The following is a 22977-nucleotide window of genomic DNA, read 5'->3' on the forward strand; positions in this document are numbered from 1 at the left end:
AAAGGCTGGTCGAACAGCTCGCAGGCTCCCCCCGGAAACCTGGGGGAGCGGAGCCAGCTGCTGGCCAGGAGGCTGCGTGTCCACGGAGAGTACCCCATCTATCATCACAATATGGCGCGGAGAGGTGTTTTATGTTTGTGTTAATTTCCCCACTAAATCAGTAATTATTACAACCCTGTCCCTGCTGTTTACCCTGCAGCTGTTTTTCCATTTGTCGAGAGAGCGGGTGTTCTCCGAGGACCGCACGCGCTTCTACGGCGCGGAGATCGTGTCGGCCCTGGACTACCTGCACTCGGGGAAGATTGTGTACCGGGACCTCAAGGTAAGACAACACACAGCGAAAGCAATCCCCGTTTGTTTCTGTAGAGACTGGAGGGACAGACAGAGTAATTACAAAGTCACTCCGCTCGGAGAAAAGCAGGTTTAGTCGGGCAAAAAGCACTCTGTTTAAGGATGCAGTTACTGCACCTGGGAGGAAATTGCATTCACTGCTATGTATGTCGTTCCTTATGCCCAAGATTTTTTAAAAATATTTTTTTATTGATTTCAGAGAGGAAGGGAGATGGAGAGAGAGAGAGAGAGAAAGAGAGAAACATCAATGAGGAGAGAGAATCATGGATCGGCTGCCTCCTGCACACCTCACATGCCTGGGCCCTGACCGGGAATCATACTGTAACCTCCTGGTTCACAGGTTGACGCTCAACCACTGAGCCACCCCGGCCTGACTATGTCCAAGATTTTGATGTATGATAATTTCTGCTTGGCTGCCCGGATTAAGTACGATCTACCAATAACAGTCTCAGTTTTCTGTAAATGTGCTGGATAATATTGAACATCTGATTAAAAGTCAAGTAACTTTGCAAGTGACATTTTAAAATAAGTTTCATTATGAGAGTCTAACGTCGGATGATGTATTATGAAGAAATTTTATATTAAATAAGGAAAATATTTGGTTTGATTTTGGTATTCACTTTTTTGGTGGATTAAACACCTGCAGCATTTTAATATAGCATGGCATTGGGTTAATTTGCATTTTAAAAAGGGCTATATTTGGTTTGTTGGTAAGAATGACTTTACTTCTCCGAGTTCCTTTCCGATGAGACCTTCAGAGCAGCTCCGGGATTTGCCCAGGGCCTCCTGGTTCATAGGTCGGCGCTCAGCCACTGAGCCACGCCGGTCCGATAGGAAAGATGTTAGGCTTTGCGGCCCATGCAGGCCCTTGGCGGCTCCTCGGCTCTGCCATCGCTGAGGGCAGCCCAGACAGCACTCAAAGGAGTGAGCCTGCCCGGGCTCCCGTAGAACTGTCCACCCAACAGGCAGGAGGCCGCTGTCACCCACGGGCCAGTGTCCTGAGCCCTGGAGTAGCTCCCGAGGGTGGCAGTGAGTGTCCTGAGCCCTGGAGTAGCTCCCGAGGGTGGCAGTGAGTCTCCTGACTCTGATTGGGATCAGAGGGGAAGTTTGTTCCGTGACATACTTTGAACAGATTCTAAATGTGACAGTCTTACTTCCTCAGTAAGTAAATCATATACAGTACTCCTGACCTGTGAAAATTTGATACAGAATTGCTCTATTTATTAAGTACTAGGTTATTTAAGGGGTTACAGGCGTCTTTTATGAAATGGTTTGTATCTCCATATTGCGACATAAAGAAACCATAATTACTGGCCTCACTTCCATCCACCCTTTGTTAAATACCCATGATCCTTAAGAATCTAATTATTTAAGCAGTTGTCTAGGTGATTTCAAAGTGTTCCTATCCTGTGCCTTTATGTTATGATTGGCCCTAAGGAATAACCACCTCGTAAAGACTTACTTTACGCGATGTCAATGAAATATAGTATGTATGTTTACAAATTACAATTTATCAGAGTATAAGGTACTGTATTGAGGAGAGATGAACTATGTGATTATGAAACACCCAGGTCAGGGATGACCGACTACGTGCCACAGAGGACCAGAGGTGAACACAGATCAGTGGTGTAACTATATTTATCCTGGAGCTTCTTATGACCAGGAATGTGACAGAATTCAGCGCCCCTGTATCTGATGTCCCCAGGGCCCATTAATACTGTAATGTTTAAGTGTCTGGAATTTTTTAAAAAAGAAATGGGTTATATAGCATAACAAAGCTTGCAATGTATGTTAGATGGCATTTCCAAATTTGCTTAGAAATAGTTAGCTCTTTTCTGCCTGGATCACCTCCCCCCACTCCCACTTTGTATTTTATGAATTCTGTTTGTAGGAAGAAGGCGGGGACTTCCTAGATTTAAGGAAATAATAATTTTGAAGTAGTTGGTAACATATCCAAAACGTTTAAAGCTGGAAGGTAGAATTCTTAGCCTAAAGAAACAAAGGAAAAAAATGCCAGCGTTGATTAAAGCATGGTATCATTGAGATGGTCTTGGTCAATATTTGCCATTAACTATATTACCCATTAACCCTATTACCGTGAACATATTGGTGTATTGACATTCATTAATATGATATTCATTGCCCTGTTCTTTCTGATAATGGAAAGACTAAATTTATTAAATTGCAACATAAAGAACCTACTTATATATGAATACCAGAGGCCTGGTGCATGAATTCATGCACGTGGGTGGTCCAGCCGGCACACCCTGATCGGGGCTGATTGGGCTGGGCTGGCCAGGGGAGAGGGGCCGCAGGCAGTTGGCTGGCCAGCCCCACCCCCAATCAGGATGGGGGGCCAATTGGGGGTGGGGCTGGCCGGGGGGAGGGATCAGGGGCAGGGCTGGCAGGGGGAAGGGCCACGAGTAGTTGGCCAGCTGGCCCTGCCCCTGGTTGAACTCCCAGTCGAACTCCCGGTTGAGGGGACAATTTGCATATTACCCTTTTATTATATAGGATGAGTCATGCACTTACCATATGCATAGACCACTCACTTTACTAGACAATTAAGTGATCTCTGTTAAGTTCATTTTTTAAAATATAGCCTTACCTCACTTAAAAGTCTTAAGTAAACATACAAAATGTGGGGCAGAAACCATATAAATGTACCCCAAGAAGAATACATACAGTGCAGACAGCTAAACATTAAAGTCTATGCAAATGTTACCTGTATCCATATGGCACAGGACTGTGCAGATTAGAGGGAGATCCTGGAGTTGGTACCATAGAAGTTTAGAGCTGACCCATGGTTTACAGGAGGTCACTGACTTCTAGAAGCCCAGTAAGTGACATACAGTAATGGATGAGTTGATGACATTGTCAAGATTATTGGAGCCCATGAATCCTCGCTCCGGTCTCATGTTCTTTTCATTACGTCATCCTAGAGTTGAGAAGAAATCTAGATGGGGGAATGCACTGAGAACTCTGCGAGATCTTTGTGAACCTAAAATTCAGTCACTTCCACCTCTGGCCAATCACTTCCGCCTCCGGCCAGTCACTTCCGCCTCCGGCCAGTCACTTCCGCCTCCGGCCAGTCACTTCCGCCTCCGGCCAGTCACTACCGCCTCCGGCCAGTCACTTCCGCCTCCGGCCAGTCACTTCTGCCTCTGGCCAGTCACTTCCACCTCCGGCCAGTCACTTCCGCCCCCAGGCCAGTCACTTCCGCCCCCAGGCCAGTCACTTCTGCCCCCAGGCCAGTCACTTCCACCTCTGGCCAGTCACTTCCGCCCCCAGGCCAGTCACTTCCGCCTCTGGCCAGTCACTTCCGCCTCTGGCCAGTCACTTCCACCTCTGGCCAGTCACTTCCGCCTCTGGCCAGTCACTTCCGCCCCCAGGCCAGTCACTTCCGCCTCTGGCCAGTCACTTCCACCTCTGGCCAGTCACTTCCGCCTCTGGCCAGTCACTTCCGCCCCCAGGCCAGTCACTTCCACCTCTGGCCAGTCACTTCCACCTCTGGCCAGTCACTTCCTCCTCTGGCCAGTCACTTCTGCCCCCAGGCCAGTCACTTCCACCTCTGCCCAGTCACTTCTGCCTCTGGCCAGTCACTTCTGCCTCCGGCCAGTCACTTCCGCCTCTGGCCAGTCACTTCCACCTCTGGCCAGTCACTTCCGCCTCTGGCCAGTCACTTCCGCCTCCGGCCAGTCACTTCTGCCTCCGGCCAGTCACTTCTGCCCCCAGGCCAGTCACTTCCGCCTCCGGCCAGTCACTTCCTCCTCTGGCCAGTCACTTCCGCCTCTGGCCAGTCACTTCCGCCTCTGGCCAGTCACTTCCGCCTCTGGCCAGTCACTTCCGCCCCCAGGCCAGTCACTTCCACCTCTGGCCAGTCACTTCCGCCTCTGGCCAGTCACTTCCGCCTCCGGCCAGTCACTTCCGCCCCCAGGCCAGTCACTTCCACCTCTGGCCAGTCACTTCCTCCTCTGGCCAGTCACTTCTGCCCCCAGGCCAGTCACTTCCGCCTCCGGCCAGTCACTTCCGCCTCCAGGATAGTCACTTCCACCTCTGCCCAGTCACTTCCACCTCTGGCCAGTCACTTCCGCCTCTGGCCAGTCACTTCCGCCTCCGGCCAGTCACTTCTGCCTCCGGCCAGTCACTTCCGCCTCCGGCCAGTCACTTCCACCTCTGGCCAGTCACTTCCGCCTCTGGCCAGTCACTTCTGCCTCTGGCCAGTCACTTCTGCCCCCAGGCCAGTCACTTCCGCCTCTGGCCAGTCACTTCCGCCTCTGGCCAGTCACTTCCGCCTCCGGCCAGTCACTTCTGCCTCTGGCCAGTCACTTCCGCCTCTGGCCAGTCACTTCCGCCTCCGGCCAGTCACTTCCGCCTCCGGCCAGTCACTTCCGCCTCTGGCCAGTCACTTCCGCCTCCGGCCAGTCACTTCCGCCTCCGGCCAGTCACTTCCGCCCCCAGGCCAGTCACTTCTGCCTCTGGCCAGTCACTTCCGCCTCTGGCCAGTCACTTCCGCCCCCAGGCCAGTCACTTCTGCCTCTGGCCAGTCACTTCTGCCCCCAGGCCAGTCACTTCTGCCTCTGGCCAGTCACTTCCGCCTCTGGCCATGCACTTCCGCCTCCGGCCAGTCACTTCCACCTCTGGCCAGTCACTTCCTCCTCTGGCCAGTCACTTCTGCCCCCGGCCAGTCACTTCCACCTCTGGCCAGTCACTTCCACCTCTGGCCAGTCACTTCCTCCTCTGGCCAGTCACTTCCACCTCCGGCCAGTCACTTCTGCCCCCAGGCCAGTCACTTCCGCCCCCAGGCCAGTCACTTCTGCCCCCAGGCCAGTCACTTCTGCCTCCAGGCCAGTCACTTCCGCCTCCGGCCAGTCACTTCTGCCTCCGGCCAGTCACTTCCACCTCTGCCCAGTCACTTCCACCTCTGGCCAGTCACTTCCACCTCTGGCCAGTCACTTCCTCCTCTGGCCAGTCACTTCCGCCTCTGGCCAGTCACTTCCGCCTCTTGCCAGTCACTTCTGCCCCCAGGCCAGTCACTTCCGCCTCCGGCCAGTCACTTCCACCTCTGGCCAGTCACTTCCGCCTCTGGCCAGTCACTTCCGCCTCTGACCAGTCACTTCTGCCTCCGGCCAGTCACTTCCTCCTCTGGCCAGTCACTTCTGCCTCCGGCCAGTCACTTCCTCCTCTGGCCAGTCACTTCCACCTCCGGCCAGTCACTTCTGCCCCCAGGCCAGTCACTTCCGCCCCCAGGCCAGTCACTTCTGCCCCCAGGCCAGTCACTTCTGCCTCCAGGCCAGTCACTTCCGCCTCCGGCCAGTCACTTCCGCCCCCAGGCCATTCACTTCCGCCTCCGGCCAGTCACTTCTGCCTCCGGCCAGTCACTTCTGCCTCTGCCCAATCACTTCCGCCTCTACCCAGTCACTTCCGCCTCCGGCCAGTCACTTCTGGCCTCCAGCAGCCTGTGCACTGATCCTGGTACTCCCCACAGATTCCATCTTTTACTGTAGCAGGAAGAGCGGTACAGGTTTGAGAAGCCCCACAGATAATACAGCTTTGGGTTTTTAAGAGTCTCATTTTCCTCCTGGTCCCAGCAAGAGCAGAAGGACCGTAGTGCTTTCTTGCTACAGTTTCCTGTGCACGGAGCACAGAGGACAGATTTCCAGCGCTAACATTTTCTCATTCAGACGCTGAACCAAGACCCTCTGTCACATAATGCCTGTCCCCTTCAACTGGGTAACAATGTCGCCTTGTTATGGGAACTCCATGAGGTGTATTGTGTAATATCTCCTCTCTCCTCGAAGCACACGCTGCTCTGAACTGTTAGATGACAACCCTCTGATATGAGTCGTCAGCAAAACCAGATTTCTAATACATAATGTTTTCTCTCAAACCCCCCGTTTGTCTTCATCATTGCTTTTGCCAGTGGGTGCATCCATTAAGCATGAGCATAATGCCCTTGTAAACGAGGACTAACTATGGTGATAAAACAGATGCACTGAGGTTCATCCGGGGAGAGAACCTGACCATCAGCGACAGTGTGCATGTTGCATTCTGTGGCTAACAAAAGGAAGAAGGAAAGCCAGGGTGTTTAGGAGAGAGAGCCAAGGAGAGATCGGTGGTAGATGTGTGCACCCCTTCTTTACATAGTGGAAACGCTCTGAGGGCGGGGAATCCTGTGTACGTTAGTGTTAGGTGCATTAGGAATTGACGCCCGGGTGTTCCGCTCTGTCCAGGTCTGTGATCCGCCTGGAAATGACTTCCAGGTGATTGATTCTGCTCATCCTCCACAACACTGATGGTTCTATCATCTATCTATCTATCTATTTCAGAGAGAAAGGGAGAGGGAAAGAGATAGAAACATCAATGATCAGAGAGAATCATTGATCAGCTGCCTCCTATACGCCACACACTGGGGATCGAGCCTGCAACCCCTGGGCATGTGCCCTGACTGGGAATCCAACTGTGACCTCCTGGTTCATAGGTCCATGTTCAACCCCTGAGCCATGCCAGCCAGGCTCACTAATGGTCCTTACATGTTTCAGAGAGTTGTTATGCATCTGTGTAAAATACCTATTGTAACAAGACTGGATATTGAATTATCCTGGCTTATCATATACACTGGATCCGGGGTGTTTTTTTTTTTAAGGTGATGCATCTCTGACTGTCATTCATACTGTTGGGGGACAAGTTGTTTTTGTCATTCCTGCTCAGCAGAGTGATATTTCAGGATGGTGAGAGTAGAAAAATAGTTGATGGGAAAAGGCGGACACTGTTGTACAATAACTGGCTTTAAAGTTATGAAATTTTTGTTTTGTTTATCTAGAAAAGCACACACCATTCTATTAATTTATACATCGACCATTAAATGCTATCCTATGTAATAAAAGCCCAGCAACCAAATGGTGGAACGACCAGAATGACTGGTTGACCAGTTGCTATGATGCACACTGACCACCAGGGCGCAGACCCTCAGTGCAGGAGCTGCCCCCTGGTGGTCAGTGCACTCCCACAGTGGCTGACTGGCGGGTCCACAGCCGCTCAGCTGACCAGTGGGCTGATCCCCACAGGCCACGCCCCAACCAGTGCACAAATCCCGTGCACCCGGCCTCTAGTATTTAATAATGATCAATAGAGTCATTGAATGCTTCCAATGTGTTGAGTTCTGGAGTCAGTATCTCATTTAATTCTCAAAACAATCACATTAGGTTGCTACTGTTATTTGCCTCTCTTTTATAGATGAAGTTCAGGCACATAGAAGTCAATAGCCTAAGGTCACACAGCGAGAAAGGGTAAAACTTGTTACGTGTGAGTTCTCTAACTTGACCCCACACTCATTCATTGTACTCTTACTGCCTCCATGCAGTGTGCTGTCACCCTGCCATCACGCCCCTTACCCCACCTCTCAGTCACCCCTAAGGCTGACCTCATTGCTTCCTGTACCATTGTAATATTTTAAAGCTGATTCATAAGACAAGGAGGATGACCTGGTTTGCCCAGGACTTCCCAATTCCAGAACTTGTTAAGTCCTGCATCCCAGGAAACCCCTTACGTTCTGGGCAAACTGGAACTCTCAGTCACCTTCAATCTGTTCCTTCCCCAACCCTATCCCTCCACCGCATTTCATTCCTCATCCCTCAGGTCTTGGTGTGAGCTCAGAGATGAGATCTGAGGGTAGAGAATTAGTTATGAGCCAGGATTTAAACTACATGACAAAGTAGCCTTGTCAGAATGTGGAGACATAGTGCATGCTACCATGCTTCCATGCATTCTTCCCCATGCATATGAGGCATATAGAGGGCAGGTGGGGGGGGAGTGTGAAGGAACGGAGTAGATAGTACATTCACATTTTACACAGTAATATCATTTGGAGATTTTATAAGAATTTTTTATGTACTGGTAAAACAGATTTATTAAATATTTTTTAAAAGATTATACAGCATTTAAAGTACTTAAGTTGGTTTTATTTGTATATACTATAATACATTCCTACATTTAAACCATCAGCATCTTCTTAAAAATTAGGAGCAGGACATGTATATTTTTATTCAACAAAACAACAGACCCTCCAGTAAATACTTACGTTTCTCATTACAGCAAGCTAGCAGAGGGAGGAAGAAAAAGGGAGAAGGGAGAAGTCTGGAAGCATGAAGAAGAGATGGACTCGTTGTCATTTGTGCAAATTAGGCTTTACTTTTAGGTTCCAGCTAGTAGAGAAGCATATGGAAGGCGCAATATTTCTGAATTTAGATAAAATAAAAGAACTTTTATTTTGAAAAGCTCAGCAGCCTCACTTCGCTGAACTATATGCCATAAAGGAAGCATGTATGAAGCGTGTAGGTCAGCCAGGGAGCACAGTTAGAACCACCCCTGAGGACATGTCTGTCTGGTCTTCCCTTCAGTGAGCTCAGCTTGCTTTATTGCATTTAGTTTCTGGTTTACAAGACACTGGGTGATAGAACAGTATGATGTCATCTCATTGTATATGCAGTCATTTATTTTCATATATGGAGTTCTGTTTTGAATTGGATATTGACTTCAGAGTCCAGGTAAGCACTTGCATAGATCATCACACTAAGGAGTAGAATAAATTGCCTACTTGTTTAGTAAGTTAATTTTCATTCATTCTGTTAATAATTTCTCATGTGTATTTATATCCACATGAGTGGGTAAGGCTAGGCCCCATGTCTGTGAGGCTATAGATCACAACTCAGAACCATAGGTATCTATGTGTGATGACAGAGATAACTTTGGGTTCGAAATAGAGGAAAATGATCAGTTATTGATGTCATTTGTAATGATATTGGCTTTGCACATACTCTACCCTTGCATGTCATAATTTTCTCTTGAGGCAGATGATCTTGCTACTTAGTTAAATCTCTGAGATTCTCTTGGGTGTGTTTTCATTAATGGCTTCAAAAAGATTCCAATTGTATAATATTTGTGCTATATATTTTCATTAACTGTTGACTGACTTTGACATTCTTTACCTTTTTATGTTTGAAAGGGTTGGTATTTATCACAAAGAACTGCAAAAGAGGGTACCACCTTACCTTTCAAAATATGATTTAGGTTTTATTTGCAACACCACCAAAAAACATTTATGTACGTAACTATTTTATAATAGCAATAGATTCCCAAGAGGAAGTGTTGAAAACCATCTGTATGTATCCAGAAAAAGGTACTCATCTCTTTGGGATTATTTAGGTCACAATTTATTTACATAAAAAGAGGATTGGTTTCTGCTTTGAAAAATTAGGTGAGCTTTAGTTCTTACACAATAATGGCTCTGACTCCCATTGGATTAAATAATCAATAATTTAATCATCAAAATATTTGATAAAACATGTTTCTTTTTATATATGAACTGGAGGCCCGGTGCATGGAAATTCATGCACTGGAAGGGGGGTCCCTCAGCCCGCCTGCCCCCCTTACAGTCCGGGAGCCCTCAAGGGCGGGAGGCGACCCGGCAATCGGGAAGGCGATGCCCCATCAAATCTCTGCTGCTGCCACTGCCGGCAGCGCAAGCCTCAGCCATTCCTGGTTACCTGAGCCTCGGGCGGCCCTGGGTGGCTGGGCAGCTGCCATCCGAGGCTTGCCTGCATCTCAGGCCGGCCCTGGGGGGCTGATGGGACTGGGGGACTCCAGAGGCAGGCGTGTGGGGGGGGCTGGGCACCGCCATCTTGTGGCTATGGGCACCACCATCTTTGAGGGCTTTGCCATCTTTTAGGGTGTGGCAGTCAATTAGCATAGTCCCTCCTTATTGGCTGTGGGAACCGCCACATTTGAGGGCGGGGCAGTCAGTTAGCATATTCCCTCCTTATTGGCTGTGGGCGCAGCCATTTTTGTGATGGCGTGAGGGTCAATTAGCATGTTTCCTCTTTATTACATAGGATTACGAAGCTACAGGGTTTGTAAGTCCTGAAAGTTCTATTAACAACTGTGTCCTCTTTCCAAAGTCTCTTTCTCAGCATTCGGTATTTGTTTCCAAACAGTGTTTTCCTAGATTGGAAGACTGTAGAATAATCTGTCCTTTTCCTTCCTGTGCAGTTGGAGAATTTGATGCTGGACAAAGATGGCCACATAAAAATCACAGATTTCGGACTCTGCAAAGAGGGGATCACGGACACGGCCACCATGAAGACCTTCTGTGGGACCCCGGAGTACCTGGCGCCAGAGGTGGGCGGGGCTCCGTTCAGACAAAAAGGGGACGTTGACCTAATGCTTGCCCAGGAGACATTTAAGCATGAACCAAACTCGCAGTTCCTACTATTCTTACCTGAATTGCAACATGAACCAAATCTGTTTACCTTCCACTGTTTAACATGACATGGTAGGGCAAGGATATTTTATAAACTTGATGAACATAAAGGTACTAACCATAGTAGCGTAAGTCCATTTTGAGTTGGCCATGTACATTTCATTTTGTGATTAAGCCTTTTTTGACTCATTTATTGAAACAGGATAATTGAATGACTTGGAAAATACTCAGTTATATGAACCATTTGAATTTTCCTTAGAAACAAAGACACTGGTCGTTTGGACTTGAGGTGCTGTCCAAATTCATAATTACTAGAAAGTATTTCACCAGGAGAGTTCATTAAATAACGGCATCGCCCACTGACGACCCCAGGCAGAGGGTCCGGAAGACTTGCTTTCTTTGCTTATCCACAGGCATATATTGTGTGTCTGCTATGTCGGGGTGCGGGGGGCGGCGTGTTTCTGGGTGATGTGGCTACACGACGCAAAGGACAGCGCTCTCAGGGGACTCACTCTGGAATAGGATTGTGAACGCTCATGCAAAACACATTTCTTTGTTTCTCTGGAGTTCAGGTTCCCTGCTGCCTATCCATTTGCCTTGGATGATGTTATCCCATTTTTAGAATAACAAAATCAGTTGTGTCACTATTAGGGAAAATTATTTCCGAAGAAGGTAAATACATCTCATTTTAAAAGCAGAGGATCAACGAAACAAAGCGACTGTTCTATATGAAAATGTCATCAACTGAAGAACAAAACCAAGAACATAATGTGAGGAGAGCCCAATTGTTTCTAAATAGAAAGTTTATAATTTCTAAGAAATTACCAATTTCTTTTTGAAGACAAGAAAAAGACTGTGTGTGTGTGTGTGTGTGTGTGTGTGTGTAAATTTTAATATTGCAGAAGTCTGATTTTTAAAAGCAGTTTATATATCCATGGCTGCTACAAACTGATTCATAATTAAAATCTTGCCCCTCATTTTTATTGGGGAGAGTGATCATTGTAGTTACTGTTTGAGAATGATAAACGTTGAAGCAACTAACTTCTCATGCAGTTTTAATTCTTTTTTTTAAGTTTTTCTTGTCAAGCACCTACATGTTTGTTAAGTCAGGATAATTTTGAACGTGCTCACTTCTTTGAAGAGCAAGCACCTGAGTTCTTCTGGTCTTGGATGTGAACCGTTTCGCTAAGATCACTCATCCATCCACTAAGGAAATGTTCATGAATATTCATTAGGTGTCCTGCATTATGTTAGGTGCTGGGAATACAAAGATGGTAGGAAATGGTTTTTGTCCTCAAGTATCTTAGTGTTGGCTAAGGGGATGAGCTATGGAGAAGAAGGATTACTGTGCAAACAGGAACTGCTGAGCTGGAGTTGTGTAGGGTGTGGTGGGATTAAAGGAGAGACGCGCTCGAGCCTGCGCGGAGGGAGCAGGAAGAGAAGAGGCAGCAGGTGGGTCGGGGGAAATGCAGAGTTAGGCTGGGTCTCGCGAAGGAGGGAAAACCCTTTGGAATTGAGAGAAGGCCACACTGTGATCAGATGGTCAGTTGGGGGGGATCGGTACGAGCTGAACCCTGAAATTTCTAGTACTTCCCTTTATTAATGCCTGCCTTTCTTTAAAAATAATTTTTTTTTTATTGATTTCAGTGAGAGGGAGAGAGAGATAGAAACATTGATGAGAGAAAAACATTGATCGGCTTCCTCCTGCATGCCCCCTACTGGGGATCGAGCCTGCAACCCAGGCATGTTGCCCTGACTGGGAGTGGAACTGGTCCCCTCCGGGTACATGGGCTAATGCTCAACCACTGAGCCACACGGGCCAGACTTTTCTAGATGGCATGGAAGTCGGAGTTGCGTATCAGACCTGGATGCAGTGCTGGGCACTGCTGCTCGGGGGAATGGCTCCCTGTTAGCATTCCCCCTCCTCTTGCTGAAGATTCGTTGACTCGATACAGAGAGACCTGGCTGCCCCGCCCCCCCCCCCCCCCTTCCCGGCTCCCCTTCCTGTACCTTCTACATTGTCTTATCTGCTGGAAATGCTTTGCTGTGGAAAGATAGGTGAAAGGCATTTAAAAGATGCTTCAAAAAGGCTGTGAAAAGTCAGCTCAACCCGCTTAATTGTGCTATGTAGCAGATTCACCGCTGATTTTTAAGTAAACTTGTTTCAAATGAGCTTAAGTTTCTTCTGTGGCAAAGACCACCGGAAAAGATAAGTGTGACAGTGTAAAAAGGCCATTTGTTGAAAAAGGAATATTTTTAAAATATTTGTTCTCTGAGGTCTTTTGATGAATTATAGATCTTTCGTGTTACAGGGCGGGGGAGGCTGGGAATAATGTATTTTTCAAGAGATTAAGTTACAGCTCAAAAAATGCACTTGCCTCCATAGTTATAAATGAATGTGTTTTCGCTCTTACTGCCACTGGAAGGAAATAAGCTTGACCTGCCATACATTACGGACAATAATATATTTTGAGGGGAATTTGTTTTTGCAAACTCTACTCTTCTTTTCACTCCTCGAAATGATTAAAAAAAAAAATTAGAAATCATGCATCAAACCTTCCTGTTAAGGTTTATTATCCGAGTTGGCTCTCGCCGAATCCAAGCCACTTTATGCAGCGCTAATTATTTAGTCTCAGCTTTGCTCTTGAGTTAGCAGTACCTGATCAACTCTCCAACTGCAAAGCAGTCTGAAAATCAAATGCGGCTCACATGCAAGACCCAACAAAATTAAAAGTGTTAAGTGCGTTTTGGCAATTCACTTTTATTATGCCCAGTCCTCAAATGTACCGGCAGATAGTCATCTGCACGTTAGTTATTTTTCACGTGTTTATGCGATCACACAAAAAGTACACGCTAAAAGGAAGCAGATGGTGACAGATGGGGGAGGTTGAATAAGGTGGTTTTGGAAACCCAGAGAAATGCACTTCTGTAATAGTGTAAAAATAAAAATTATTTGATAATCAAGTTAGAACTAACAAAAAGATGGCAAAAAAAAAAAAAAAAGAGAGAGAGAGACTGGATTGTTGGGAAATGCTATTCAGAGAAAACGTGTTTATAATTCTGTTTCATATCACGGAAAACATTTTTTCCAGTGGATGAAAATGTATTTTTGATGCCTTCTTAGATTTTAGAACCTCATTTTTAGAGAACATCCACTTACTGTCATTGTATCCATTTTTCTTTTGAAACCTCCTCTCTTTAATACATTTTATGTAATCCAGATTTTGAAAATATCTGAAATAGACCAGAATATTTTGATGCAAAGATTCACTCAAAGCCATTGTGATGCTGTATAGATAATAGTACAAACGGAAATTAAATTCTATAGAGGGGATCTAAAATCAGAGATCAACATAACTACTTAGAAATGAGTTGGGAGAAACATGTAAATTACAGGCAAAGGTTGTTGGTAGCATGGAGAGGTGCAGGCAGGGGGAGTAGTTGGAACCAAACTAGATTTAAATGTATTGAATGGCATTTTATTCACTTATTTTAAATACAACAAGAAAAAATGTAAAAGGTGCCATTTTATGGGCTCTTTCAGTACTATCGTTAGGAGATCTTAAGAGAAATAAATGAGGCCCAAGTTATTTAACGTTTGCACATTTCATCTGTAGGTAAACACGGTAGCTCCCAGACTCACATTTCGCTTAGCCCCTGGACACAGTCCTACTCTTCCTACCAGATTGTGAAGCTAAGTCTTAACACGTCTAAGGTTTCTGTAAAAAGGAAAAGTGGTGCTGGTAGCCTTTCTAAAAGTGTGTGCCTCCCTGATACTTCATTTCACCATGAAAAATTCATGAAACACCTGTCTCTGAAGGGTTGCTGGAAAGCCTTCGCCTTCCGCCTGGTTCTGTAAAGGGCTCATCCCAGTGTCCAGGGGCAGATGGAGTCGAGGTTCATGGTGGTTCGTTCAGGTGGGAGGTGTGTGCTTTGTAATCAGAATTCATATGTAAGCACTTGTGTCAGATATCCGGCTCACTGCTTATACTGTTTCCAGATCATATTCAAAATCATCCCATTTTGTCCCCAAATTGGACACTTTAAAAAAAAAAAGTAAATATATATATATATATATATATATATATATATATATATGTGTGTGTGTGTGTGTGTGTGTGTATATGTATACATATATATAATATAATATATTTAAATATATATTTAAATATATATAAAATAAAAATAAATATATTTATTTAAAAAATATATATATATATATATAAAATAAATATATATTTTTTAATTGATTTCAGAAAAGAAGGGAGAGAGAGAGAAATATCAGTGATGAGAGAGAATCATTGATCGGCTGCCTCCTGCACGCCCCACACGGGATCGAGCCCTCAACCTGGGCATGTGCCCTGACCGGGAATCAAACTATGACCTCCTGGTTCATAGGTCAACGCTCAACCACTGAGCCACGCTGGCTGGACCCAAATTGGACACTTTTGAAATACGAACCTAAATGATACTTTTTAGTTCAATGTTGATGTCTGTTGGTGTTTAGAAGCAGCAGCTTTTACTTGCCTAGCGATCTGAAAGTTCTATAGTAGCTATTTTTCACTTGAAATTTTTTCAGTGTTATGTGGTCTTTTGGATTTAATTTGCATTTAGCACTTTGGAATGGTTCCAGGTTAGCATAAAGTTTAATTTTAAATTCTCCGAAGCATAGGAACGTGTACAAAACTAACGGCTAGCTGGTAACCTGCGGTATTTGACAATGGCTGTTTTTACTTGGGCACAAAGCCCGAGTTTCTTAAAAATCCCATGATGTCTGATGCTTCTGGATAAAAAGAAAGTATAGAAATCTCTGGGAAGATATGTGTAAGCGTGATTTAGTCACCAGCATTGCATCCATCAAGGATGTTTCCTGTTCTGGCCACAAATTGCTTTTGTAGTCCCATGTTAGCTGCATGCAGGGAGTGTGTGTATGCGAGGAGGTAGCCAGGAAGCCACAGCATTCCGGGTCCCAGCAGGGAGCAGTTACAATCTCTTAGGAATTATTAGAGCAGTTGAACCGTTATGAAGAAAATACCAAGAAACATGGAATCCTTAATTCTTATGAAATATATACTTCCCCCAAAGCTGCAGTACGTTTCAGAATCTGAATTAGGATATTTATAGGTCTTTTTTTTTTTTTTTAAAGAAAATTCTTGTGATGGGAAGGATTCCCATAAAAGAGAAAGTGTGTCAGTGTGAGTATCTATAAAACACACACCTATCAGCTACCTGAAATGTATGGGTACCAGAATAAAAAATTTTTGAATTAGCGGTAAATTGGTTCATCCAAGTTCACAGTTTACTTTCACAGCCTAGGTGTGCAGACAGTGTGTTCAGACGTTTAATCCCTCCCCCTCCCATCTGTTCTGTCTGGATTATTGTTGAGCAGTGAGCCACTCGGGGGCACACATCGCCCCCTTATAATTGCTTGCCTCGGGTGCGTTGTGTGGCCTGGGCGAACGCGCTCAGAGAGGCATCCCTTCAACCTCCCAGTAAACCCTAACTGGTAAAAGGGTATTGGAATGAATATGTGTGTTTTTTTTTAAGTGTCCACTAGCCAAATAAATATTTACATTGGGAATTTCCATTGATAGTATCATTTTAAAAGACATAGTGTATTAGTTAATTTGTTTAAATCAATAGCCATTCAAGAGCTATTTATGCTGAGTTTTTCAACTCACCTGGTGGTTCCAGAAATGAAAGTGCTTACGTCGAATGTTACCCAATGCTAATCAGATGTCACCAGATTACTTCATAGCCCTTGGCACCTGCTGGCCCCTCCTTGAATGACTCGGGCTCTGGTCCTGGGCTAGCAAAGGATGCCCGTGTCCCGGGTTTGCACTGTGTGGGTGGGGCTCCATGGGACCGCCCATCTTTTTTTGTTTGTTGTTGTTTTATAATATATTTGTATTGATTTCAGAGAGGAAGGGAGATGGGGAGAAAGATAGAAACATCAATGATGATGAGAGAGAACCATTGATCGGCTGCCTCCTGCACGCCCCCTACTGGGGATCAGCCCGCAACCTGGGCATGTGCCCTTGACCGGCATCGAACCCGGGAGCCTTCAGTCCGCAGGCCGACGCTCTACCCACTGAGCCACACCGGCCAGGGCCTCCCATCGTTTGTTACCGTTCACATTTCTGTGTGTTCCTGACCCCCTTGTCCTCTGTGTCTGTCTGGGCATTCGTGTTCGATGCAGTTATAACGTAAAGGTCCATGTATGTCACACAGCAATAGGGACCGAAGGCAATGCCCAGTGTCTAGGCCATGCTTACAGCTGGCGTGTCGCTCCATGTCAGCAACATTGACTTCATGGCAAAGAGACACTTTCTTGAAGAGAAGCCTTTAGTGGGTTATTTCCCCGGGAGCAGGTGCTGATCTGCATTTCTGCTTAAATTATGTGACGATGTGCGTTGTACAGAGCTGAGGGGCACAGGACCATTGCTCCTCTGTTAGCATCCAGCACGCCCTTGGCCCTTCACAATGACCCGGAAGTAAATTAGCCTTTTTGCTGGGGAAAAAAAAATCAGAGGCAGCCAGAAGGAATGGCAACTCTCAGGTTAAAGAATATAAATTTTATATGTTTCTGTAATTGTGGGAAAAGAAGTGCTCTGGGTAAGGGAGAAAATTATCTTCTAAAAATAATATAAAAGAGGCTGTGGATTTTAAGTTCACTCTGGAATTTCTAGAGTTTTTCTCCAAGTATTGCGTTTTGAAATAATTTATATTTAAGGAGTGCGAACGGAGAGTATGTGAATAATGACACGTTTCATATTATACTAGTATGTCCACGTGTAGGATATTGGAGTCCCTTTCATTTCTCGTCTATTTCATCTCCCAGCTGTTTGGAGGGAGGAGTTGAACAGAAATCTTTCTTTGTAATTGACAGCACAGACTCTTAGATCTTAGGGTGGTTTCTCCTTAACATAGCTTAAGCTTACGTGTCAAAAAGGTAATACATCACATCAGATTTGTTCGGTACAAAGTGATACCGCAGTTGTAGCATTACATCTATATATCAGTTAGAGCACATTACGTTCAAAAGCAAACCACTTAGTTGGAGAATCAGTGTTCATTTTACAAACCTAAATAAAATGCATTTTTATTTTATCAAACAGATTTTGGTACAATGCAGTTTTATTTTTTCAGATGCTTATTTCTCTTCAAAAAATACCCCCCCCTTTTTTTTATATAATGTACTCACTTTCCCTTCTGGCTGCAAACCAGGTATTTAAACAAAAATAAAGGATTGCCAGTTTTGCCAGCTGGGGATGAGAACCCGGCTGGTGAAACGTGGGTTCGGGAGGCAGTTAATCCAGCTTTTATGCTTTTTATGGTTTTATGAAAAAAGAGGTTAAAAACCACATTTGGCTCGCTGCGTGTGCCACTGTTTTGCTGGTGGTGTAGGAATGCAGAGATTTAAAAATTTTTTGTTCTTAGGTAAAATCCTGAATCTATTTGCAAAAGGCCCACAAACAATACAATACATTCTACTAATCGGGCATGAGATAGATTCTTGATTAATCGAAAGTCACTGGTATTGAAAAATTAGCTGTTACAGCATTTCCTTTAAGTACACAAGTAGAATATCTCGCTTCTTTAGATTTTTCTCTTGTTTTCTTACGTTCTCACATTACTCATCTCAAGCAAATAGATATTTGAAATATTTTGGGCTAAAGATAAAAATGAGAATTCGTTGTTTTTACTGAAAATTTTTGCTTAGCTGTGATTTCCAGAAGATTTTTGGAAAATGTCGGAGCTGGATTTGAGTTCTCTCTTGCCAGTGTTGTCCTAGGCTTCTTTAGCCACGGAACAGTGATACAGTCGAATTAAAAATCTTTTCATAGCCCTTGAAAATACTACTAATATATCTTTAAGTAACATAGTTTTTTCTTGAAATTAACGCTCCATTTTTTAAAAAATATATTTCATTGATTTTTTTACAGAGAGGAAGGGAGAGGGATAAAGAGTTAGAAACATCAATGAGAGAGAAACATCGGTCAGCTGCCTCCTGCACACCTCCTACTGGGGATGTGCCCGCAACCGAGGTACATGCCCTTGACCCGAATCGAACCTGGAACCCTTGAGTCCGCAGGCCGACGCTCTATCCACCGAGCCAAACCATTTAGGGCACGCTCCATCTTTAAATACCCAGTGAGCCAAAGGGCCTTAACTGTCAACATGTCACGTGGGATTCCATGGAAGTATTGGTAAATTTTAAATAAAATTCACATCGGAGTCATCTTCAACAGTGTACTTACTTCAAACTGAGAAAGTTTAGATTAGAACATGAGCACTACCTTGTTTCTTATCGAATGCTCTTAGGTAATCAGTTGTAAGATTTTTTTAATTGATAAATGTCATAGGTATGGTTTTCTTGATCTGTTTATCCCAGAGCTAAGAGGGTCACAAGTAAGCTTTAAGATTATTCAAATATAATAATTTAAAATAAAATATTGAAAGTTGCAAATAAATGAAGAAAATTCCATTGAATGAGTAACAAATCTAATAAAAAACATGATCAGAATTTTCCTGGGACAGCCCTCGCTGGTGTTGCTCAGTGGATAGGGCGTCCGCCTGCAGACTGAGGGTCCCTGGTTCGATTATGGTCGAGGGCACATGCCCAGGTTGTGGGCTCAATCCCCAGTAGGGGGCGTGTAGGAGGTAGGCAATCAATGATTCTCTCTCTTCATTGATGTTTCTATCTCTCGCTCCCTCTCCCTTCCTCTCTGAAATCAATAAAAATATTTTAAAAAAATTTTTTTTACTGGGACAAATAGCAAGTTATCATGTTCCGATGCGAGCAGGTTGCTCTAACAGAGCCTGATGCTTTCATATCATTTCTTACTAAATTAATTTTGCGTGTAATGTACTTTGCAAAACAGATTTAAGGCATAACCCCTGGTGGATGTGGTGCAGTGGTTAGAGCATCAGCTGGCACACCCAAGGATCTCAAGTTTGATTCCTGGTCAAAGGCAATGTACCTGGGTTTTGGGTTCCCTGGTTGGGGCGCGTGCAGGAGGCAACCAGCCGATGTGTCTCTCTCTCACATCGATGTTTCTCTCTCTCTCCCCCTCCCTCCCTCCCACTTTCTCTGACAAGCAATGGAAAAAATATCCTCCTGTGAGGATAAACAAACAAACAAAAAGGGGTATATGTTACAGAGGTATTGAGTCCCTGATTTTGTTTGTGTTTAAGAAATTGCCATGGGGTACGTCAGCTTTGGATACTCAGTTTATTAGCCCAAACGACAGATCTTCAGACTCACATTGGCGGCTGCCTCTTTCCCGAGTTGCCGCATGGAGGGGCCTCCTAAGCTGTCAAACGTTTTCCTGGTGGCCCTGCCCTGCGCGCTTCTCCATGACATTGCCTGTTCTCCCCTGTCTTCCACATTTGATCCGTGTCCCCTAGTTCTTCTCAAGCAGGGATGTGCAAGGCATGTTCCGTGCCCCCCAATCAGCATGGCTCAGCTCTAAGCTGCTGCTTAAAGGGCCCATTGGTGAACCAGACGGAACAGTTAAGTAGGCCTAAGAGACCATATGCAAGCCTGCTGACGGTCTGTCTGATCCTCAGCCCACTCCCATGCTCCTTCACTTGGCATTGGTCGTCTGGCCTACCCCTTATGTCTACACTGACCATCTCCGGGAATATATCGAACCTTTCAAATAGTTGGTGTGATTGATATCTTTGGAGGATGCTTCATGTTCAGAGATCAAGATCTAAACGTTGCTTACCTAGGCTGTGAGAGTGAGGATCCATTTTTCTGCGAAAATCTCATGTTTCATAAACGGTGCTTTCGAATTCAGTGTGCGATAGCTAATCTTTTCACTGGTCTCGCTCTCAGGTGTTGGAAGACAACGATTATGGCCGGGCCGTGGACTGGTGGGGCCTGGGCGTCGTCATGTATGAGATGATGTGCGGGCGGCTGCCTTTCTACAACCAGGACCACGAGAAGCTGTTTGAACTGATCCTGATGGAAGACATCAAATTTCCTCGCACACTCTCCTCAGATGCAAAATCACTGCTATCAGGGCTCTTGATAAAGGATCCAAATAAACGGTAGGCCGCGAGCAACACCCAGCGAGTCACTGATGAGTGTGGTTAGCGATCGTGATATGGAAATGAATGCAAATGGGACTCGCTCCAAGAAGCGATGTCTTCGGGTTAGACATCTTCCGACGGAGACGCGGGCTTATTTTTAACTGCAGGATATAGAACACTTAAAAACGTTCCCTCCACTTCTCCTCTCTTGGAACTCTTCTGCAGATCTTACCAAGTCAGGATTTGGGGAGTTTTATTGGCCATCTTGTGAGCGGACTTTCTTCCTGGCCTGGTGCTCGCTGTGGTGGGACTCGGATATCTCTTCGTTTCCTTTCGGCCTTCTGGGCCTTTCTGTTTCTGCTGATTCGCCTGGTGGGAAGCACAGACCTGTCCCTGTACCCTTCTCTCACCCACACACATCTCACTCCGTCCTGCCTGTCATTTGAAGATACTCTTTCCATGCAGGGCCAGAAGGATTGATAGCAACAACAAAATATCTTTGTACACTTTCTATGTCTGTTTTTGTAGCTTTAGCTGGGACCTGAAGAATCCGATAGCCCTTAAGGGGCTATGGTATTCTTTGCTCATATTTATATATTCATTCATTCATTCATTCATTCATTCATTTATTTATTTTAAAATATATTTTATTGATTTTTTTACAGAGAGGAAGGGAGAGGGATAGAGAGTTAGAAACATCGATGAGAGAGAAACATCCATCAGCTGCCTCCTGCACACCCCCTACTGGGGATGTGCCCGCAACCAAGGTACATGCCCTTGACAGGAATCGAACCTAGGACCTTTCAGTCCGCAGGCCGACGCTCTATCCACTGAGCCAAACCGGTTTCGGCTATATATTCATTTAGACATGAATTTATAGGTCATATAGGAAATGACTATTACTTTTTAATGTCCCTTAAAATGTGTGTTTGTGTATATCTATGGAAATATCCATTCTTTCTTCTGATATGTGTGTGTGTGTGTGTGTGTGTGTGTGTGTGTATACATATATATATATATATATGCATATCAGTATTTTTCTGAAAATCTCTTAGATCTTCAGCATCTGAGGTTAAGCCCATTCCATACATTGCTATATAAAACACCTCACATAATGTATTTTTACAATGTTCTGTTTATAGTTGCTGCTCGATATGTATTTGTTGGTAGACTGAATTAAGGAATGAAGGAATAATGAATCCTAAAATGCGAGCTTGGTCTCCCTTAGAGATGGTCCCACCATTACACGCTTTTAGCTGTTAAATTGATGAGGAACATCATTTTACCTTCAGCAAAAAAAAACAACCAAGCAGATATAATAAAAGAGGTGCCATCCTTTTGCTTTGTGATGAGCCCATCAGAAATGCATTTCATGACCCTGAGGTCAGACCTCACATTTGCAAAGGGATTTCTCGGGGCGTTTGTATCTGCTGTGTCCCCCGCTGTCTCGGTCCCTTGCAGAGCTCGACGGGTGGGTTCATTCTCATTTCCATTTGGCCGGGGAGAGAGCAGAGGCCCAGGAAGGCTGAAGCGACGTGTCCAGGTTGCACGGAACATCCGTGTAGAAGAGGAGACGCCACGCGTCTTGGTGCCTCCTTGATGTGTCTGATGTAGGGTGGGCAAAGCTAGGTTCGCAGTGTTTGTGTGGAAAATAATACCGTAATTAGTAAGTAATAACACAAGAATCACTCTGTTTCATGTACTCAGAACTGTAAACCTCCTTTTCCCCACCTTGTGGCTCTTATTTACAATACATCAATCTGGTTCAGGCTTTGCAATATATTCCATTTGATGCGAAAATTTCACAATGTAACAGGTGGCACTTGATGCTAGGTAATCATTAAAAAGAGTCAGGATTTCCTTTTTTGTACTTGATTTGGGACCTAACATTTGGTGAGGGTCAAGGGCAGTGAGTTTGTCCCCATCCTTTCCAACTCCTCCAGGGGCTCTGGCCCCCTCTACCCGTGGCCAGTAGAACAGAATCGTGCTGTCTGTGTCTATGTCTCACTCATTGTTATTGTCATCCTTCCCCCACCCCACCCAATGGATAGCACATAGTAGGTACTGAACAATTATCCAATGGATATGAGGTAAATGTAGAATGACAGTGGCCCGGTAAGTAGGACAACTCTTAGAGGTTTGTGCCCCCAGAGGTTGGCATTGCCTCAAGAGAATTATCTGCTATTTCCTTTTACAGTAGATGTATCAAGCCCTTCCACCTGCAGTAAAATATTGGGAATGCAAGGATGAACCGAGTAACCTCCGCTCGGGTGTTCACGGGATAATTGGGGCACAAAACATACATTCACAGATGCTCAGGTTACACT

The 22977-nt window shown here is 45.1% G+C and overlaps 1 protein-coding gene across 2 annotated transcripts in view; it reads left to right on the plus strand.

Moving 5' to 3' along the window:
• AKT3 (AKT serine/threonine kinase 3) overlaps positions 1–22977 on the plus strand; it is a 211931-nt gene that overhangs the window by 175271 nt on the left and 13683 nt on the right. For both annotated transcript variants that reach the window (XM_079763614.1, XM_079763615.1), the window contains 3 exons: positions 200–322; positions 10399–10527; positions 20454–20668. In XM_079763614.1, coding sequence (XP_079619740.1) covers positions 200–322; positions 10399–10527; positions 20454–20668 — 467 coding nt within the window. The remainder of the gene's footprint in view (positions 1–199; positions 323–10398; positions 10528–20453; positions 20669–22977) is intronic.

This window comes from Cnephaeus nilssonii, assembly GCF_951640355.1.
Source record: "Cnephaeus nilssonii genome assembly, chromosome: 23".
NCBI classification, from domain to species: domain Eukaryota; kingdom Metazoa; phylum Chordata; class Mammalia; order Chiroptera; family Vespertilionidae; genus Cnephaeus; species Cnephaeus nilssonii.